Genomic DNA, 18363 nt, shown 5'->3' with positions numbered 1-18363 from the left:
ATGAATTAAAGGCTCAGAATTAGTTTGCCAGTGAGTTCTCCTGCCCCCCCACAATAGATATTTTTTTTAGATTTGCGGCTTAACACCTCACATCAAATATTGAATGTTAATAAATCAATTGAACATTTTTGAGCATGAGAAATGATACTTCCAGGTATTTTAAACACTGTATAGTTGAAGAATCTACTGTTTTTAGAGATATTCTTCCTCTCTCTATTCTTTATTCATTTATACAATAAGTACATTATAAGAATTCATTTATACAATAAGTACATTATTAGAATTCATTTATACAATAAGTACATTATTAGAATGATTGGGAAAAATAAGGAGAGGAGAAATAAGGTAACCTCGTGCTATTCCTCTCCCAAATTTGAATAACGTAACACCTGGTCCGAAATAGGTTGAATCTTGTAGTTCTTCAAAATAATAACCTCCAATATAATTTAAAAAGCTTCCACATCTCAGGTAACTTGACCTAAATTCTGCTACTTAGCTAATTTTGGAATTATCTTCCAGAAAATTCTAATTCATTGTGGATTTAATAACAAATTATCAGTGTATGTTTTTTCGTTCAAAATACTGAGGTTCATATAATCAGCGTGGTATGAAAACATTATGGCATGAAATAAATATGATATGGAGATAAAATAGGATAAAGACAGAAGTAATGGTCTGCTCAAAAGTCCCAGAAATTGTGTCCATTAAATTAGATAATCACGCCCTGAAGCAAGTTAAAATGTTCAAATATCTTGGAAGCATTATATCAGAAGATGGAAAAGATAGACTGGATATAAAGCGCCAAAACAGAGAAGCTAAGGGTATGTTCATCAGTTACAGGCAGCTTCTTTCCTCGAATAGTCTATCGTTGGAAATAAGAAAGAGACTAATAAAGAGTATAGGTATAGAGCATTTGGAGTATAGCTCTCTATGGGTCTGAAACGTGGACTATTGGTAAGGCTGAGGAAAAGACTCTAAATGCTTTTGAAGTGTGGTGTTGGAGGCGAATGCTCAAAATAAAATGGACTGACAGAGTTACGAATGAAGAGGTATTCCAGAGGGCGGTGGAAAAGAGATCTCTTCTGAATTTTCTCAGGTTCAGACGACATTCTTGGATTGGACACATAATAAGACACGACGCATTCACGTCAAGTATTCTAGAAGGTTCAGTTGATGGACAAAGGGGTCGTGGCAGACCCCGGCTACAGTATTTAAGAAAAATGACGAAGAATCTGGGTTCTATAAACTATATACAATGGAAGAGAGTAGCAATGGACAGATTTAGATGGAAGGCTGCCAACCAATCAAATGATTGAGCTGTAAGAAGAAGATGAAAACATTCATGTCGAGAACAAATAAAGTGTCTGCAACAAAAATATCAAAAACTTATTTACATTACTTAATCAGAAAAAGCTTATGCTTCCTCCATGATAATCATCCAAGGTATAAATGAGTATTATAGTATTATATCATTACCTATCATATTATATTCTAATTGCGATAATAATAGTAATATTATTAATAGGAATACCAGTTGCCGAATTATTGGAATGCGTTGCTTACCTTTCCAAGAGTGACAAGGATGGCATTGACAGGAGTGAGTTTGATGGTCCTGCCTCTGCGCCAGTTGCTGTCAGTGGGCTGCGTGAACAGCAGTCTGCTTTCCACTGTGAAGCGAACCTCGTCGTGGTTCCACTCCAGGACGTCAACTGCGATCTACAATTTAACAACAATAAATATTCACATTTAGAGTTTCCATTGGAATAGTAGAGTCTTGTGATCAGATCAAAGATAGAAGATAAAATCATCAAAAAGTGCAATAAGCAATATTTTTATTCGAATGATTTGTTGGGAGAGGTCTTCTGATCAGATAGTATTTGATGAAAGGAGTCTTGAGAACTAGTGATTTAGAATTTCCTGGAGAAGTCTTGAGATGTAGTCATGTTTGCTGTTTGGAATCTTTCAGATCAAATAATCCTGATTTCCGTTAATTCTGATGATTTCTTCCAATCATAAATTTTATTTTAGATAAATTTTGCTCTTGTATATTATTAATGGAAGAGGTTGTCCAGAATTTTCTTGGAGAAGTCTTGAGATGTAGTCATAACTTAATTTGCTGTTTGGAATCTTACAGATCAAATCAAATAATCCTGATTTTCGTTAATTCTGATGATTTCTTCCAATCATAAATTTGATTTTAGATAAATTTGATCTAGTATATTATTAATGGAAGAGGTTGTCTAGTATTCTGGAACCCCTGGATCAAAATAAATGAAATAGAATTAGAGGGTGTAGAAGTCTTCAGAGTATAATAGAATATTTTTCCATTTTCATCACTACACAAAAAATAACATACATTTGTCAATTTGGAAGAGTATTACAATAACAGTACAGTCAATGGTGAACATTCTTAAAAATATATATGAATTTCATTCAAATGTGTGAGTTATTATCAAATAATAGCCTACACAAATTTTGTGTTCAGTGTTTAATATAGTTTACTGTTATGAAACAGTACAAGTGTTGAAAAATCATGATAAAAAGTTATTTCACTCGATTGAATGTGATCACCTACTGGTAGGTTCTCAGATAGAGTAGAATTTTATTTTGACTGACCGATAAGATCTGTATAAATAATCGGAAAACATTTTGACATCTTGAATGGATGCAAACATAAATTCTTAAGATTTTTAAATTTATTTCTCATTTTACAATGAGTCTCTCTATAATGATCTCTATAATAAATTACTGTCGAACAAATTTATTTGGTCATTGTTATACCAATTCATTCTTACATAATAATAAATATAAATTGAATTTCCAATCCCACCAAGAAACTTCTATAGTCCACAACAAACCAATATAAATTAATTCAAAAGTCAGAATACAAAGTGAACTCAAATTTATCAATTCAATGCAAAACAAGTGAACGCAAAACCACTGAAAACGTCACAAAACATTTTAATTCAACAAAACTCATCACCATAGCCAAAAAATTAATGATTACTTATAATGTAGATCCTAGGTAACAAGAGTAGATTTCCTACAGAAATTGTGAAATGAATCTCTTACTTTTCTTAATTTGATGTTGATCATATCATTCTCACTGCTCGACCTTCGGCCATTCATTATTGATATCCTGCGCCACAGTTTTGTTGTACTGATGTCCTTTGCCAACTGGAAAAAGGAGAAACATATGAATAGTTAAACAGTTATTTAAATCAGCTAAATCTATAATAAAAATTAACTTTTCGAATCTCAGCAATTCTTTGTGTTGATATTTTCGAAGAAATCCACTGATCCTATTACTGAAATAATTATGTAAATTTAAAGTAAGTGATAATTATTCATTTTTATTATTATCATTTCAATAATTATGATAATTTTCAATAAGGAACTGGAATGAAGTTCATTTGGTTTATTCAATAAACTTCTTCATTTCAAACTCTGATGCATAGTTAGAGAAAATCATCAAGATTTTGCAAATTATTCAAGAGATTCAACAAGATGGGCTATTTTTTATTTAGCCTTTCGTGTCTCGAATTCTTTGATAAAGCTGTTTACATTTTATTATGAAGAACTATGTATACGGTAATCTTCTACGTCTTTTCACATTTAGTGTTATAAAAATCGAATAATACTTTTCATATAATATTTTACATAAGATTTTGTATATTGATAGATATTTCACGTGAAGACTGTAAAATAATTTTTATAGGCCTGGATTGTTGCAGAGGTCATCAGGCTGAATAGTTCAGATTTTTGAGCAGGTAACCTAATTTCAGTAATAGCTTATAGAGTGCCACTGAATAATTCTGATATGATAGATAATTATGACTATCTATATATATAAAAGCGGAATGGCACTCACTCACTGACTGATTGACTGACTCACTCACTCACTCACTCACTCACTCACTCACTCGCATAACTAAAAATCTACCGGACCAAAAACGTTCAAATTTGGTAGGTATGTTCAGTTGGCCCTTTAGAGGCGCACTAAGAAATCTTTTGGCAATATTTTGACTCTAAGGGTTGTTTTTAAGGGTTTAAAGTTCGTCTTTTAGCATGTATATTCTTCTTCTCTCAATCTCTTAATTATAATTGAAATTTCCATATCATATGTTACTATAGAACTATAATCTAGATAGAGTACCTCTTCGAAACAGTTGTTAACTGGCAACTAAATAAATAATTTTGTCAGGTTGGCATTAAGTTGAGTTGACTTTGTTAGGTTGGCACCAAGTTGGAGATTTAAATGCATTTATCGCGGAAAAATTGATTGGGCACTGCTACTTCAATCCTGGGAATATTATATTTCTATCCGTAAGGCTCGCTTCGCTCGCCATATCCGTTTAGCCAGACGTTTAGTCTGGATCCCCGACTGGATTGTCCTAACATATGATAAAAATGCTCAAATGGAAAATGCAGGCGAGCGAAGCGAGCCTGCTGATCTCATTCTTGGACGATCCAGTCGGGGGTCCAGGGGGCGGGCCCCCTGGCTAGACGGATATGGCGAGCGAAGCGAGCCTGACGGCTGGTTATTCAATAATTCTATTTTATTCTGCGATCATTGGAGAATATTTGATCATTGGATAAATATATTTTTTCAATCACATGTACATCATTCTACAATAGTTTATTATTTTTTCCAGTTTTATGCATAAATTCAAATACCAATAATTTGGCTACTAGGCTATGTACAACGACTGGAAAGTGTTACTAATCTTCCACTTGTTAGTTTTTAAATAATAAGAAACTCTTGCCAAATCATTATTGCTTTGTTACACCATCCTACATCAATAAGACAGTATTCATATTCAATTTCTCAGATTGCATTTCTATATTATACGTTTTTAACAAAGTTTCATTCAAATTTTGTGAGTTTAGTATGTTTTTTTCATTTATATAGATTTATTAAAATGCTTATTTGAATTTATTCAACATTCATACGTGTTTAATTCTCATAAAATATATAATTGCGATTTGTCACTTGTATTGAGAAGCCAAAATGTAAGGGTTTCATACATATTGAGTGGTTTTCTTATAAAGTTACACTTCATTCGTATAAAAATATACATAAAGTGTAGATTATAAAAAGTTCATGGATTGGACTTAATTGAGTACATGAATGATTACGCGAATAATACAAAGAGTACATAGCAGAGACTTTGTCTTTCTGATATCTGATATAGCCTATTTATGTAATAAAACAAAATAAAATCTTATAGCACCCTTTATTTTTTAAAAAAACTTTAAATAAAATCTTATAGCACCCTTTTTAAAAAAAAAAACTTTAAAAAATAAAGGGTGCTATAAGATTCTATTTTGTTTTATCAGTTTAAAAGTAGCCCATGTCAATCAGTGTCCTATTTATGTATTCTTGCAGACCATTTTAGAGAGCTTTTTCACAGCTCTAGCTCTCATACATCGTCACTAGAATTTTATCATCCCATGTGGAAATTGTAAAAATTGGAAATCAAACTGAAAGCTCACTGAGTTCATATGCTCGAGGTGCAGTTCGATGTTCTGTTGGGCGTCTTTGAGCATTTCACGACCCACGTGGTGCGAGGGAGTCACCTTGTACAGACGCGCCAGCAGAAGCGGGTACTTGGTCACGCGCTGTACTGGAACCTGTACCAAGCAAATAAACAATCTAAGTTATCAATTAAATTATATACAATCAGAATTATCAATTATTCTTTTTCAGCTTCAATCATTTGATTGGTAGGCAGCTTTCCATCGTTTCCTGTCCAGAGCTGTATTTTTCAGTTGGATGTATCTCATAAAATTTCCAAAAAATACACAAAAATTACCTAAAATTTTTGTGAAAAAAGGCCAAAGAATATTACATTATAATATAATTAATGAATATTTAATTATTATTATACTACGTAGTATAAAGTACTTTATTTATTTAACAATAATATTATGTTGTGAGATTTATAGTTAATATGTTGAATGAAAAAGACTAAGAAATTGTCAAAAAACTTCTCAAAACACAACATCAACTTCTCAACTACACAAAAAGTTAATATGTTGATTGATCATAGATGTTATAGTTGAATATTGATATTGCAAGTTATATAAATATTGAAAAATAGAGTCTAGTCTACTGCATATCAATGAAAATTTTGTAGCTCTGGATCCCTAGATCTTCGGTAACTTCCTTATAAACACTCAAAATTATGCATGGTTTGAATATTATTAGAAGAAAAAACATTATAATTTATCTAGAACTGCTGCCATGTATCTCGCATCAATTATCAATAAAATTACAATTTACAAACTGAATTATTAATAATACACACTCGAAATTATTCACAGTTGAAGTAGTATTGGGAAAACCGTTATAATTTTATCTGGAACTACTACCATATATTTATCTCACATTATGATTGCTTGCATCTTTCTAATTAAACTCAAATAAATTGAATTAATACTTTGATGTTTTACAATATACAAAATAAGTTAATGTATATTATACAAATAACATTATATAGAAGAATAGAATTTCGCAAGAATGAAGTAAAAATCACACATAGAGTCTGCGTCAAAACCCTCTCCTGATGGCAACCCTGTATAGAAAATGAAAATTTCACGTTGAAAGTATTGATATACCACAGCAACTTTCAAAATACTATAGGCATTAATGGAAATACAGTAGAACTCCAATTATCCGAACTCCGACTATCTGAACCGCCGAATCACTTTCAGAAAAAAATTTGTCTAAAAAAAGTCCAAGTGCGCTATTATTCTTCCCCCCGCGAAGCCAGTGTTTGCGCGTTCGCTCACTATTGTCCTTCCCTCCGAGAAGTCGGTGTAGTAGAACATGTGAAAATATAATGTTTCTTTCATTTAGTTCAATAAAAAAATAGTGCAATATCAAAACGTAGCTTTTTTCTCTCCAAAGGCAATTTAAAAAAAAAGAACTCCGATTATCAAATTATCAAAATATTTGATTATCCGAATGGGTCCTGGTCCCCATTAATTCGGATAATTGGAGTTCTACAGTATTATATCGTGGCTTTGAGTGTTTTTCAAAAGTATTTAACTAGTGATCAAAGCTAGTAGGCTACTTGATTATGATTACCCGTCTAGTAGTAACTAGTAATTAAATATTTGTTACCATCAGGAAAGAGTTGAGGTTCATGCGCCTGAGCACAGTGTTTTCCATTTGCGACACTCTCAAAAATATTCGGAGCAGCTCCTTCTCTTTCTCAAGATTTGTTAACAGCATCGAAGCAGCTCCCTGGAATATAGCAAATTGTCACAATTAACAATTTGTTTATAACAAATCATCAGGGATGTGATGACGAATTTATAAAATTCACCTATCATTTTCAAAAATATGATAATTATTTAGAGTACCTACACATAACACTACTACTACACATAAGACATTCATATAAGATTCAGAGAAGAAGACTACAGTCTTAACCCAACTCGATATTGTATAAATTAAATTTGTTGAATAAGTAATTATCATACCATGATGTATATAAGATAATGCAATATGCAAACTAATGTATATTATAGCAGAATATAGAAGAATAAAATTTTGCGAGAATGAATAAAAATCACTCACAGAGTTTGCATCAAAACCCTATAATGCAATAATATAGAAAAATAGAAATAAGTAAACGTTATTTGACTATTTGATAGAAGTGAAATAAGTATAACAGTACCTAGAGTTTCCTCATATCTTTGCAGTTTGCAAAGATGAATAAGAAAAATTGTTACTTGAATAGTCACTTTAACAAAATAATTGATAAATCATCGATACTGTTATGTAAAATATGTCACTTCATATGCGACTGTCGGTCTCTGTAACTACTTTTTAGCGCTAGTTTTGTAATCAATTTCATATCACCATCTCAAACAGGTTTAGTACCTCGAGATGCAAATACTCACTTGGCATTGCATTCTATTTTGTAATAGTTTTTTTTCATGTTGTAAAATTTGTATTGCTTTTATTATGTATTTCTAAGATGTTGTAATTTTATATTTCTGCCAATAAAACATTTTCATTTTTTCAATAAGATGAAGCAATAAATAAATGGAAAAATCTTCCTCCTGTAATAAAACAATAAACATTCACACTTGAAATACAAATCTAGATTTAAAACCAAACAAACATTAAAAATGCATTTTTCAGGTAGCCTATTTAAAAAGACACAGAAAAAGATAGGCTAAATCTCAACCTTTTCTGTATCTCCTCATAGCATACTCAATTCATGTAGGCTACTTAATTGGAAATCACACGAAATCAATTTTATAAATCGTATGAATTATCAATTCCATTCAATAATAATTAAAAAAATGGAGTTCTCAAGTTAATGGATAGAAATAGATGAGTCTCAAAAAATACATTAAAAAAGATCAAGCCAAATATCAAATGAATATTTTCTTGTGGAATAGAGCCTCATGTTACAAATTAATTTTTCTTATTCCTTGGCTCTACATTGAACCATTGAATATCAGAATGGTTTTTATTCATTTATATATTTGAATTTCATTTTTGATGGCGAAAGGATAGAGTTCCATAATTATTGTCCTACCAACACAAAAAATGATGAATAACACTATACAATGCAGCTATCATAAGGTAATAAGTCAAGTAAAATATAAGTAATGTAATAGATTAGACCTGAAGAAAAGAGGGAATATGAAAGTAGGCTAGATAGAAAATCCAGGTGAAAAATAAGAAATAAGCAGGTGAATTGAATAATACCCACCTGTCTAGTACAGTAGGACTCAAATGCATGCAGCATTGGTGTAGCATCAAGGAACAGGCGGCCAATATTGACAGTCAGCAAATCCTCGTCACCCTGGTCCAGAGCGATCTCCAACGCGTCCCTCAGTTTTTCTGCCAGCACAGCATTATGCTCTAGCAGCTCCGCCGTGTTCAGAAAGATGGCCGACAATTGCTCCTTTGGAAAGAGAAAAAAAGAGAAGTTGATAGATACATCATGCTATATAGTTGATATGCTTCACTTTTCCTCACAGGGCCACTTCTACTACAACAAATATTGAAGTGAAATAAAACCCTCAAGTACCCGTTTTTATGTTATATTAATTCACAACATGTTTCAACTAATTAAAGCACTTTTTTAAGTGCAAATAAAATAAAATACAGCAAACATATAACGTTAAATAACGGTTATATGTTTATATTATAAGAGTTTGAATGGTTCAATACCGAAATCGATGCTCATAAAATTTCCAAAAAATACACCGAAATTACCTAAAATTCTTGTAAAAATGGCCAAAGAATATTAAATTATAATATAATTAATTTTTTTAATTAATTTATAATAAATATTTAATTATTATTATACTACTTTATTTATTTATTAATAATATTATGTTGTGAGATTTATTATAGTTAATATGTTGAATGAAAAAGACTAAGAAATTGTCAAAAAACTTCTCAAAACACAACATCAACTTCTCAACTACACAAAAAGTTAATATGTTGATTGATCATAGATGTTATAGTTGAATATTGATATTGCAAGTTATATAAATATTGAAAAATAGAGTCTAGTCTACTGCATATCAATGAATAATTGATAGGTATGTCACAGAACCGTTACAACATAGACAATGTCAAAAAAAATCCAGTTGAAAAAAGAACAGTAAATTTTTATAACATTTTATTAAAATGTGCTATTGATGTTGTCCATTCTTTATATGATTGTGTAATATGGAGGCCCAGATCCACCATAATATATTTGCAATAAGACCACTGTGGGCTCTTGGAAAATTGGATATGTGGCTTGTTGAACATCCTCTCATAATGAAAATATTGAGAAATTTTTTGAACTTGAAACATTCATTTGAACCTGTAATACTTATTCACTTTGTGAATAAGTATGATCTATGTAGATTCATCCTATATAATATGAGTAATATTTTAGACTAGTTTCTCTTTTTCTCCATTAATTTGTCAATACATGTGTAGACCTACTTTTAGATGGCAATAGAAAATAAATAATTGATTTGAATGATACAGGTCCATGACAATGAATAATATTTGATTAATTTTGAATTTTTTATTAGAATGTGGACATATCTATGTGGATATATAAATTCCAATATCTATTGGAAGATTACAACTATCACAATGTACTTATTAATTGCCCACTGTACTATGGCCACTGTATATGGCCCACTGTAGATACTATTTTAAGTATTTATCGGCTGATAATTATATCTATTTCTATTTCTAATTTGATCAATGCTTCCCATACAATTAATGATAACAGTTGAAAGATGTAAATATTTATGTATTCAAGTATTCATTTGTGTAGATATTAGCGTCACCCCTACCTGTGTTAGCAGCCCGGCGACCAGCATTGGTTTGTAGAATTCGTCAAGAGTGATTCGCAGGTCGCGGCCATACTTTTCCTCCGTTTCGACAATTTCAGTGATGATTTCCCGTCGCTCCGTGCGCCGTTTGGCACACTTGCGACACACAAGCGGGGCGAACATCAGGCCACTGCAACAAAATTCAAACATAATTATTTGTAATCCTTTAAAAATACAATGAAATAATAGACTACAATAAAAAAAAACAATTTCGTTGATCAATTAATTAAATTGTTTACAAATTATTAACTTGAGGAAAGGCACAGCATATCAAATATTACATTTGATTGGTGAAATGGTGACCGATTGAATTTTAGTTGGTGAATTATTATTGACCCTGATATCATATTTGTTTATGAGAATCGTTTTAATGCTGAGCATGGATATAATAATAGACGAGAAGTACCTAACCTGATCGTTCAGTCTCATAGGCTCACTCTATGAGGGAAAACCCTAGATTGATAGGTGTGGAATTGTTGAATAGGCTACCTAATAATTTGAACAATATAAATAGAAATAATAAATCTCTTTCCTGTATAGGGCTACTTGTAATATGAATATAAAGAAAATAAAAATCTCAGTACCCTTTTTTTAAAAATTTTATCACAACATGTTTCGGTCATCTATGCCATTTTCAAGTGATATGAATTAAATAAATAAATACTACTCAAATGTAAATAAATACTACTTTATGTTGTGATAAAATATTTAAAAAAAGGGTACTGAGATTTCTATTTTCTTTATATTCAGAAATATTAAACTATATAATTAGGACTGCTACTTTGAGAAGAGATTTCTACAGGTTCCTATCAAGCTGCGAGAAGAGGTTTGTAGAATTTGAAATGACAACTACTGTTCATTACACATCAATAGTAAGGTTTGAATTTTGAGTTTTGATTTGGTTTGACAGATTACAGTTTTATTAATATTAACAGAATACATGTAGGCTATAGACTCAAGGATGTTTGACTGTGATAAACTCTGACGTTAATTCAGCTTCATAGAAATTTTGGCTTGTGTGGAATAAATGAATAGTCGATTCAATTCTATTACTATATGTAATATACTTATTTATACAATAAAGTATAATACGATTATGCTTTAAAACCATAGTATCTATGGAAAAAATCATGACTCTCAGGAAAAGGTTCAAGATGGAAAGGATTTTCAAATGTATTTTCATAGCATCTTTTCTCAACTATAATTTAAAGACTACAAATTATTTTTCAAAAGATGAAAACTAAATTTTTTTCTAGAAAGAAAGCCAACATATTAATAATTTTGTTACACATTACGTTTTCATCGTCATTGTAGCCCAAAGATTGTGTCCATGTAACAATCTAGATTAAACTTATCCACATTCAAATCTCGGAGGTGTTTACAGTAGTAGTAGTGAGTCCATTGCAAGGCTACTGAGCATAATGTGATAATAAGCTGTTGCGAAACCAAAACATTTGATTCACTCCAAACTGTCAGCATTCCTCATAAACAGCACTAAATGCTTCCCATTTAAACAATGCTGACAGTTCAAAGTTGATTTCTTGTAGCAAGATTTACTTCTCAATCTGTCAGCATTAGTCATAAACAACTTTTAATGCTTCCCTATTCAACCAATACTGACAGTTTGAGATGAATCACACTATAGAGGCACTCATTTTCATTATTATTTGGAGGCCTATGCTGTGTGATACAATGAATGCTCCTCAGGTGAAAGATATCTTTCACAGTTGGCCTGTAGACCGTTACCTTCCTCTATGCTCCGCACAGGTTTCGCTAGTCTGCTTGATGAATATCAGTCATGCACTCACTTAATCCTGGCTGATGGCTTTCCTCAATTCAAATCAGGTCTTAGATCAGAGCTTATATGGATACCTACAATGTGTGTTGTATTGATGATTTAATATTATTATATTATATTGTATTTTGGTAATTTAATTTATTTATATCAACTCACAATCATATCCCAGGTAGCACAGAAACGTTGAAATAACGTTAGAAACACGTAATACCTTAACGTTGAAAAGACGTTTAAATTCAACGTTGAAAACACGAAAAAATGTCCGCCGTTTCCACGTTATTTTCAACGTTGAATAATAGTTGAAAAAACATTGTAACAACCATTATTTTCAACTATAAATAGACGTTGAAAGCACGTCGTGACAACCATTATTTTCAACTATAAATAGACGTTGAAAGCACGTCGTGGCAACCATTATTTTCAACTATAAATAGACGTTGAATTAGCCATACTTTTGAACCGGTACCTTATCAATTACATGGTAATATTTCTAAAATCATTTGAAAAGAGATGAAAATACGAAATCATATTTCCATTTATTTACATATGATTTCATGTAACAGAAATATTACCGTGCAATGCGGTACATTGGTAAGGTGACATTAAAAACACACAATAAAAACCATATTACTTCATCTCTTTTCTGTATAGGGCTACTTTTTATAGAACTAGAAAGAAAAATAAAAATCTCAGTACCCTTTTTGAATTATTTAATCACTATTTAAATGATTCAAAAAGGGTACTGAGATTTTTATTTTTCTTTCTATTTCCATATTACTTCAATTTTGATCCACAAAAATTAGTATGATAACAGTTTGTTTAAAAAACTGAGATGGTTACAACCAAATTACCATGGTAATTTAATATACTCTGCCAAGCTCAAAAACATTTTATGTCTGTAAGAAACATACCTAACTTAAAACTATTATTTCAAGAATTCAGCAGTTGTTTAAAAATCTTGAATTTTTAGTATGATAATTTCATCTGTGGTGAGTAAAAATAGCTCAATTCTTTCTAGCAAATAATATAGATCATCTAAATTTTTACTTGACATTTATGCCAGGTTTAAACTATGCCAATTGGCAAAACAATAATAATTGTCTTCTTAAACCGTCAGCTGATGTTGTCAATTAGTTTTTATTTAGCCATGCCTAGATGATGGTTTTAGAATTAAAAGATTCAATTGATAATTTACACCAGCTGTACATTTCAGAAGACAATATTATTGTCTTGTCAATTGGCATCGTATAAACCCCCCTACATTTTAGTTTTCAGGTATGATGATTGTTTGTGATTTATGTAATAGCCAAACAAATATTTTATTACAGTGTTTCAATAGAAAGGAACTTTCAAAATAACTTTCCACTTCCATTTCATAATACTTTAATATTTTATTAAATATTTGTGTAAAATAAATATAAATATAAACATAAATATTAATGTGTTTAAATATTTTATTTTATACCTTGATATTTTTAATTACCGACAAAATTAGATTGTTTTTTTTCTCCACTGAAAATACTCATATACTGTCCCATATTTTAGCCAATCCTTAATAGCGTCTTCAATTTGGGTCTTAATGCCCACAGTCGACCCACAAGATTGTTTAATATACTCTGCCAAGCTCAAAAACATTTTATGTCTGTAAGAAACATACCTAACTTAAAACTATTATTTCAAGAATTCAGCAGTTGTTTAAAAATCTTGAATTTTTAGTATGATAATTTCATCTGTGGTGAGTAAAAATAGCTCAATTCTTTCTAGCAAATAATATAGATCATCTAAATTTTTACTTGACATTTATGCCAGGTTTAAACTATGCCAATTGGCAAAACAATAATAATTGTCTTCTTAAACCGTCAGCTGATGTTGTCAATTAGTTTTTATTTAGCCATGCCTAGATGATGGTTTTAGAATTAAAAGATTCAATTGATAATTTACACCAGCTGTACATTTCAGAAGACAATATTATTGTCTTGTCAATTGGCATCGTATAAACCCCCCTACATTTTAGTTTTCAGGTATGATGATTGTTTGTGATTTATGTAATAGCCAAACAAATATTTTATTACAGTGTTTCAATAGAAAGGAACTTTCAAAATAACTTTCCACTTTCATTTCATAATACTTTAATATTTTATTAAATATTTGTGTAAAATAAATATAAATATAAACATAAATATTAATGTGTTTAAATATTTTATTTTATACCTTGATATTTTTAATTACCGACAAAATTAGATTGTTTTTTTTCTCCACTGAAAATACTCATATACTGTCCCATATTTTAGCCAATCCTTAATAGCGTCTTCAATTTGGGTCTTAATGCCCACAGTCGACCCACAAGATTGTTTGATAGAATCTGAAACATAAGGTAATATAAATTTTAATGAGAAATTCTATAAATATGAAGGCAGATGAAATTTTGCCACCACATAGGAGTTATTATTTGATACAGGTGTTGCATGGTTAAAAGAGACAAAAGGGATAAAGGGACAAGTACAAAAATTTTTTTCAAGTGCACATCTAATATTTTGTTATACACATTGATATTTTGAATCACAAGGCGAGGTGATGACTGTTTTTTAGATATTCGTTCAAACATTCAAATTGACTAAGAATAAAGTAAGAATATTGGGTTTCCAAATTTTGTAGCATAGACGAATTTTAACTTGAAATACTCCTCTTTCATTAGGCCTATAGAACTAAATAAGGCTCTATATAAAAACGGTAAAAAAGTTACTTTTTAGATTTATGAGTAAAATGTAATAGTTACTGTAGGTACATACTTAGTTTTATGAAAAAAAAACAGTTGTATGCCGATATTTTAACCATTTTTTATTGGCCTACTAAATTTTGTAAACCTAGACCAAAAGTTAAAATCACAATGAAATTAATCAAAAATATCCTTGACATATGAGTTGTAGACATTCATAAATTAATTGGAAATTAAATTTTAAAATGAACAAGTTTAAGCTAAATTTCGTCACCATGGAATGACGATATTTGGAAAATGTTAATATTTATGAGGTGAACTCCGGGCACCCGTTTTTAATTTTTTGGATCACCGAGTTAATTATTGGTACTGAACTTGTTAAAAGCAATCACTTTGATGTTAGCCTACATAGACAATTTATTAGTGCCATAGCAACAGACTTCCATTGTTTGCAGGTTAAATTGGGTTATGTTTTAAAAATTTATATTTTTCATTATATTATTAAGTTTCATTCAATTTCTCAACACAAGCAGTCCTGTGACAAAAACAATACATAGATAGCATAATGAAAATATTTGTGTAGAAATCAAAGTAATTGTAATTTATTTGGAAGTTAAGTAGTAGGCTACATGTACAATACTTAAAACCAAGCTTATTGTATTATATTAATTTTTAATATATTAAATTAGAGCCCAGTTAACAAATATACCTAACCCTAACCTCGAATGTAAACAAGTGTAGGCTAAATAACACACAATATTTGTTTTCAAGTTTAGACAATAAATCACCAAACAATCTCATTTTTTAAATAAAAATAATAAATTAAAGAAACTTACCAAGTCAAAGTGGAATGGGTAGACACTTCTAAAAGAGTTCACAGCTTTCATCAACGTGATGAAAATAATTTCTAACATGAAATGGCGTCGATCGGTCGTTGACGAAAGTTGCTAGATCCGTTTTTGTAAGGACTACATACTGTAGCGCTGTGAGTGGTGGAATTGGAAGCTCGTTTTCAACGTGTTTTTAACGAGAGATCAACCGTTGAAAACAATGTTGTATTTAAAACGTTGAAAAATTCAACCGCTAACGGTTATTCGACCTCAACAACCAAATTTCAACGTTGGAAACACGTAGGTGTGCTACCTGGGTTGGGAGGGGATTTTTTTGTTGGGTGTGGCGAAAAAATAGCGTTTGCACCATGGGCAAAATGTATTTCCGGCTCTCAATTTTTTCTAGTCCTCGGCCACGGCCTCGGACTTAAAAACCGATTTCGAGCCGGAAATACTCTGTGTCATAACTCTGTGTTCCAAAACATAATAGAGGCTTATAAAACAATAAATTACCTCCGGTTTTTGGGTCCTCTTGCTCTCCCACTCTAGATATTAAGCTACACCCAACACTATATGATGTTATCACTTATAATCCACCTACTGTTATCTGAATCTTAGTTGTGTAATTTTAATCACACATATTGTAATTCATGGTAAATATAATACCATATAACTACTTATTGAATAATACTGCTTGCAGGAACTGTCCCCCAATCTCAGACGCATAGTCTTACTGGGGGAATTCCACTCAATCAATATGTTCTTTCTACTGTTTTTGTAAAAATGTGATTCTTATTTTGTTGAATATCGAATATAAATATGTACATGTATTGCATGCCAAGTGGAAATAAACGAATTGAATTGAATTGAATAGCCCCCAAATTTCCCCCCTATTGTTATAGTTCTTCATTGGCATTTATCATAATCATCATCATCCTCATCTTCTCTATCATCTCTCCATCAACATTTCATGTCAATTCTCACCTTCTTTTTCCAAATGGTTTCAAGTACATTTTTTCTAACGTTAGTTTACTAATATTTTTTTTAATATGAATTATTGTACCTATTTGAGTCTTACTGTTATGTTGAGGGAGCATGTTTGGGGTTTCAGCTGTTGTTTAGCTGAATTGTATGTGGATTAATAAATAACATGAAAATCTCATTCACTGGAGACTGTGTAGGTCTAGTTGTACTATAACTTTGCTTACGAATATTCATGTTTCCTGGCAATAAAATGCTATGAATGAATTGATTTATCCTGTATTGCTGACCTGTCAGTGACCTGGGTCTCGACCGGCTGCTGGCAGTCCTCGCAGCTGTGCTGCTGGTCCTCACGGATGCAGCTGACAGGCAGGTGCTGCCACCTGGTGCGGCTGCACTTGCTTGTCTCCGAACCAACGCCTGAGTCATTGCGCTCGATCTCCGCGCTGCTTTTGCGCACCTTCAACATCACAAATTCATGAACTAATTTGTAAAAAGGATGAGGATGATTATATAAATAATGCATTATACATGTAGGTCATAAGAACAAAGGCTGTACGACTGAAAGCCCATATCCGACACAAGTGATAAATCCAAAGCATTAGTACGCCTATCTAACTTCAGAAGAGTCATGGTCTCCATCAGTTCAGAGGAAACTATATGCTTCCCATTAAGAGCTCTATAACGGAACCAACAAATATGGGCCCTCATCTTTCCAGAAAGCTCCCATTTACTCAGGTGGGATACACTATTATTTGAGGACTAGAAAGGTTTGCTGACAGATAGATTTTTCATACCACAAAGAGATTATGTTAAGGGAGGGATCCTTGTTGATTTTATTTTGTCCTACGGTACAATTTTTTTATATGTTCTTGAAAATTCACATACTCTTTCAAGAGTCTCTGGTAGGATATTGCCACAGTAAATCAATAAAACTGGTTTTTCCTGTTGTTACAAAAAACAACAAATAATTCATTTTAGGTTAAGGTATTAGGTATTCATAATTCAGGTAAAGCGTATCATAATTTCATCTCCTACTCCCACAGGCGAACAAGAGTCATCTTATGCCAGTGGTTTTTTCACTTACCGTTTATTATTATTATTTCACTTTGGTTGGATTGTATTGTCATGTTGAGCTTTGTTTGATCTATATGTATATGTATTCATGAGTGTGGAATAAATAAATTTGAATTTGAATTTTTTAAGAAGATAATGGTGCGCTGAGACGGAATTAAGTCCAAATTGAAAATTTTTTGAGGCTACATTTGACCAGTGAATGAGTGTTAATTAATTAAATTGATCACAGGGTCAAAATAATATAATTAGCATTTAATATTCACTACAATCGCTTTGGAACATGATTTTATTGTATAATATTATGGTATATAATTTCAAATTATTTATTCATCCAATTAATTTATCCGTTAATAGAGAGACATGAATGGACTCCCCACCAACAGCAGGTCATGCGATTCTCTGTTATTCTTGCAACATATTTTATATTATATGTTACAAAAGTTATTGTGAGTGTGTGAGGGAGCAATCCTTGATCATTAGTCCAAACAAAGTCATTTTCGCAGCATTTTTGAACTGATGAACTACACAAATAAGTGCATACAAATACAAAAATATTATGATTTGATGAAAAAGGGCCAGATGTTATT

General features: G+C 31.3%; 1 protein-coding gene and 1 long non-coding RNA gene across 2 annotated transcripts in view; both read right to left on the bottom strand.

The window, feature by feature from the left end:
• LOC111057873 (rac guanine nucleotide exchange factor JJ) overlaps positions 1–18363 on the bottom strand; it is a 40280-nt gene that overhangs the window by 5728 nt on the left and 16189 nt on the right. The window contains exons 6-12 of the mRNA XM_039428927.1: positions 16990–17159; positions 10336–10504; positions 8739–8933; positions 7130–7252; positions 5497–5634; positions 3073–3177; positions 1564–1716 (exon numbers count right to left, since the gene is read on the bottom strand). Coding sequence (XP_039284861.1) covers positions 1564–1716; positions 3073–3177; positions 5497–5634; positions 7130–7252; positions 8739–8933; positions 10336–10504; positions 16990–17159 — 1053 coding nt within the window. The remainder of the gene's footprint in view (positions 1–1563; positions 1717–3072; positions 3178–5496; positions 5635–7129; positions 7253–8738; positions 8934–10335; positions 10505–16989; positions 17160–18363) is intronic.
• On the bottom strand, positions 14426–16031 carry LOC120351459. The gene is made up of 2 exons (XR_005571411.1): positions 15725–16031; positions 14426–14534 (listed from the first exon to the last, which is right to left on the bottom strand). It is a non-coding gene; the product is annotated as an uncharacterized LOC120351459 (long non-coding RNA).

This window comes from Nilaparvata lugens, chromosome 5 (genome assembly GCF_014356525.2).
Source record: "Nilaparvata lugens isolate BPH chromosome 5, ASM1435652v1, whole genome shotgun sequence".
NCBI lineage: Eukaryota > Metazoa > Arthropoda > Insecta > Hemiptera > Delphacidae > Nilaparvata > Nilaparvata lugens.
Note: the sequence above shows the minus strand (reverse complement) of the source record. Positions and strands in the feature narration are given on the sequence as shown.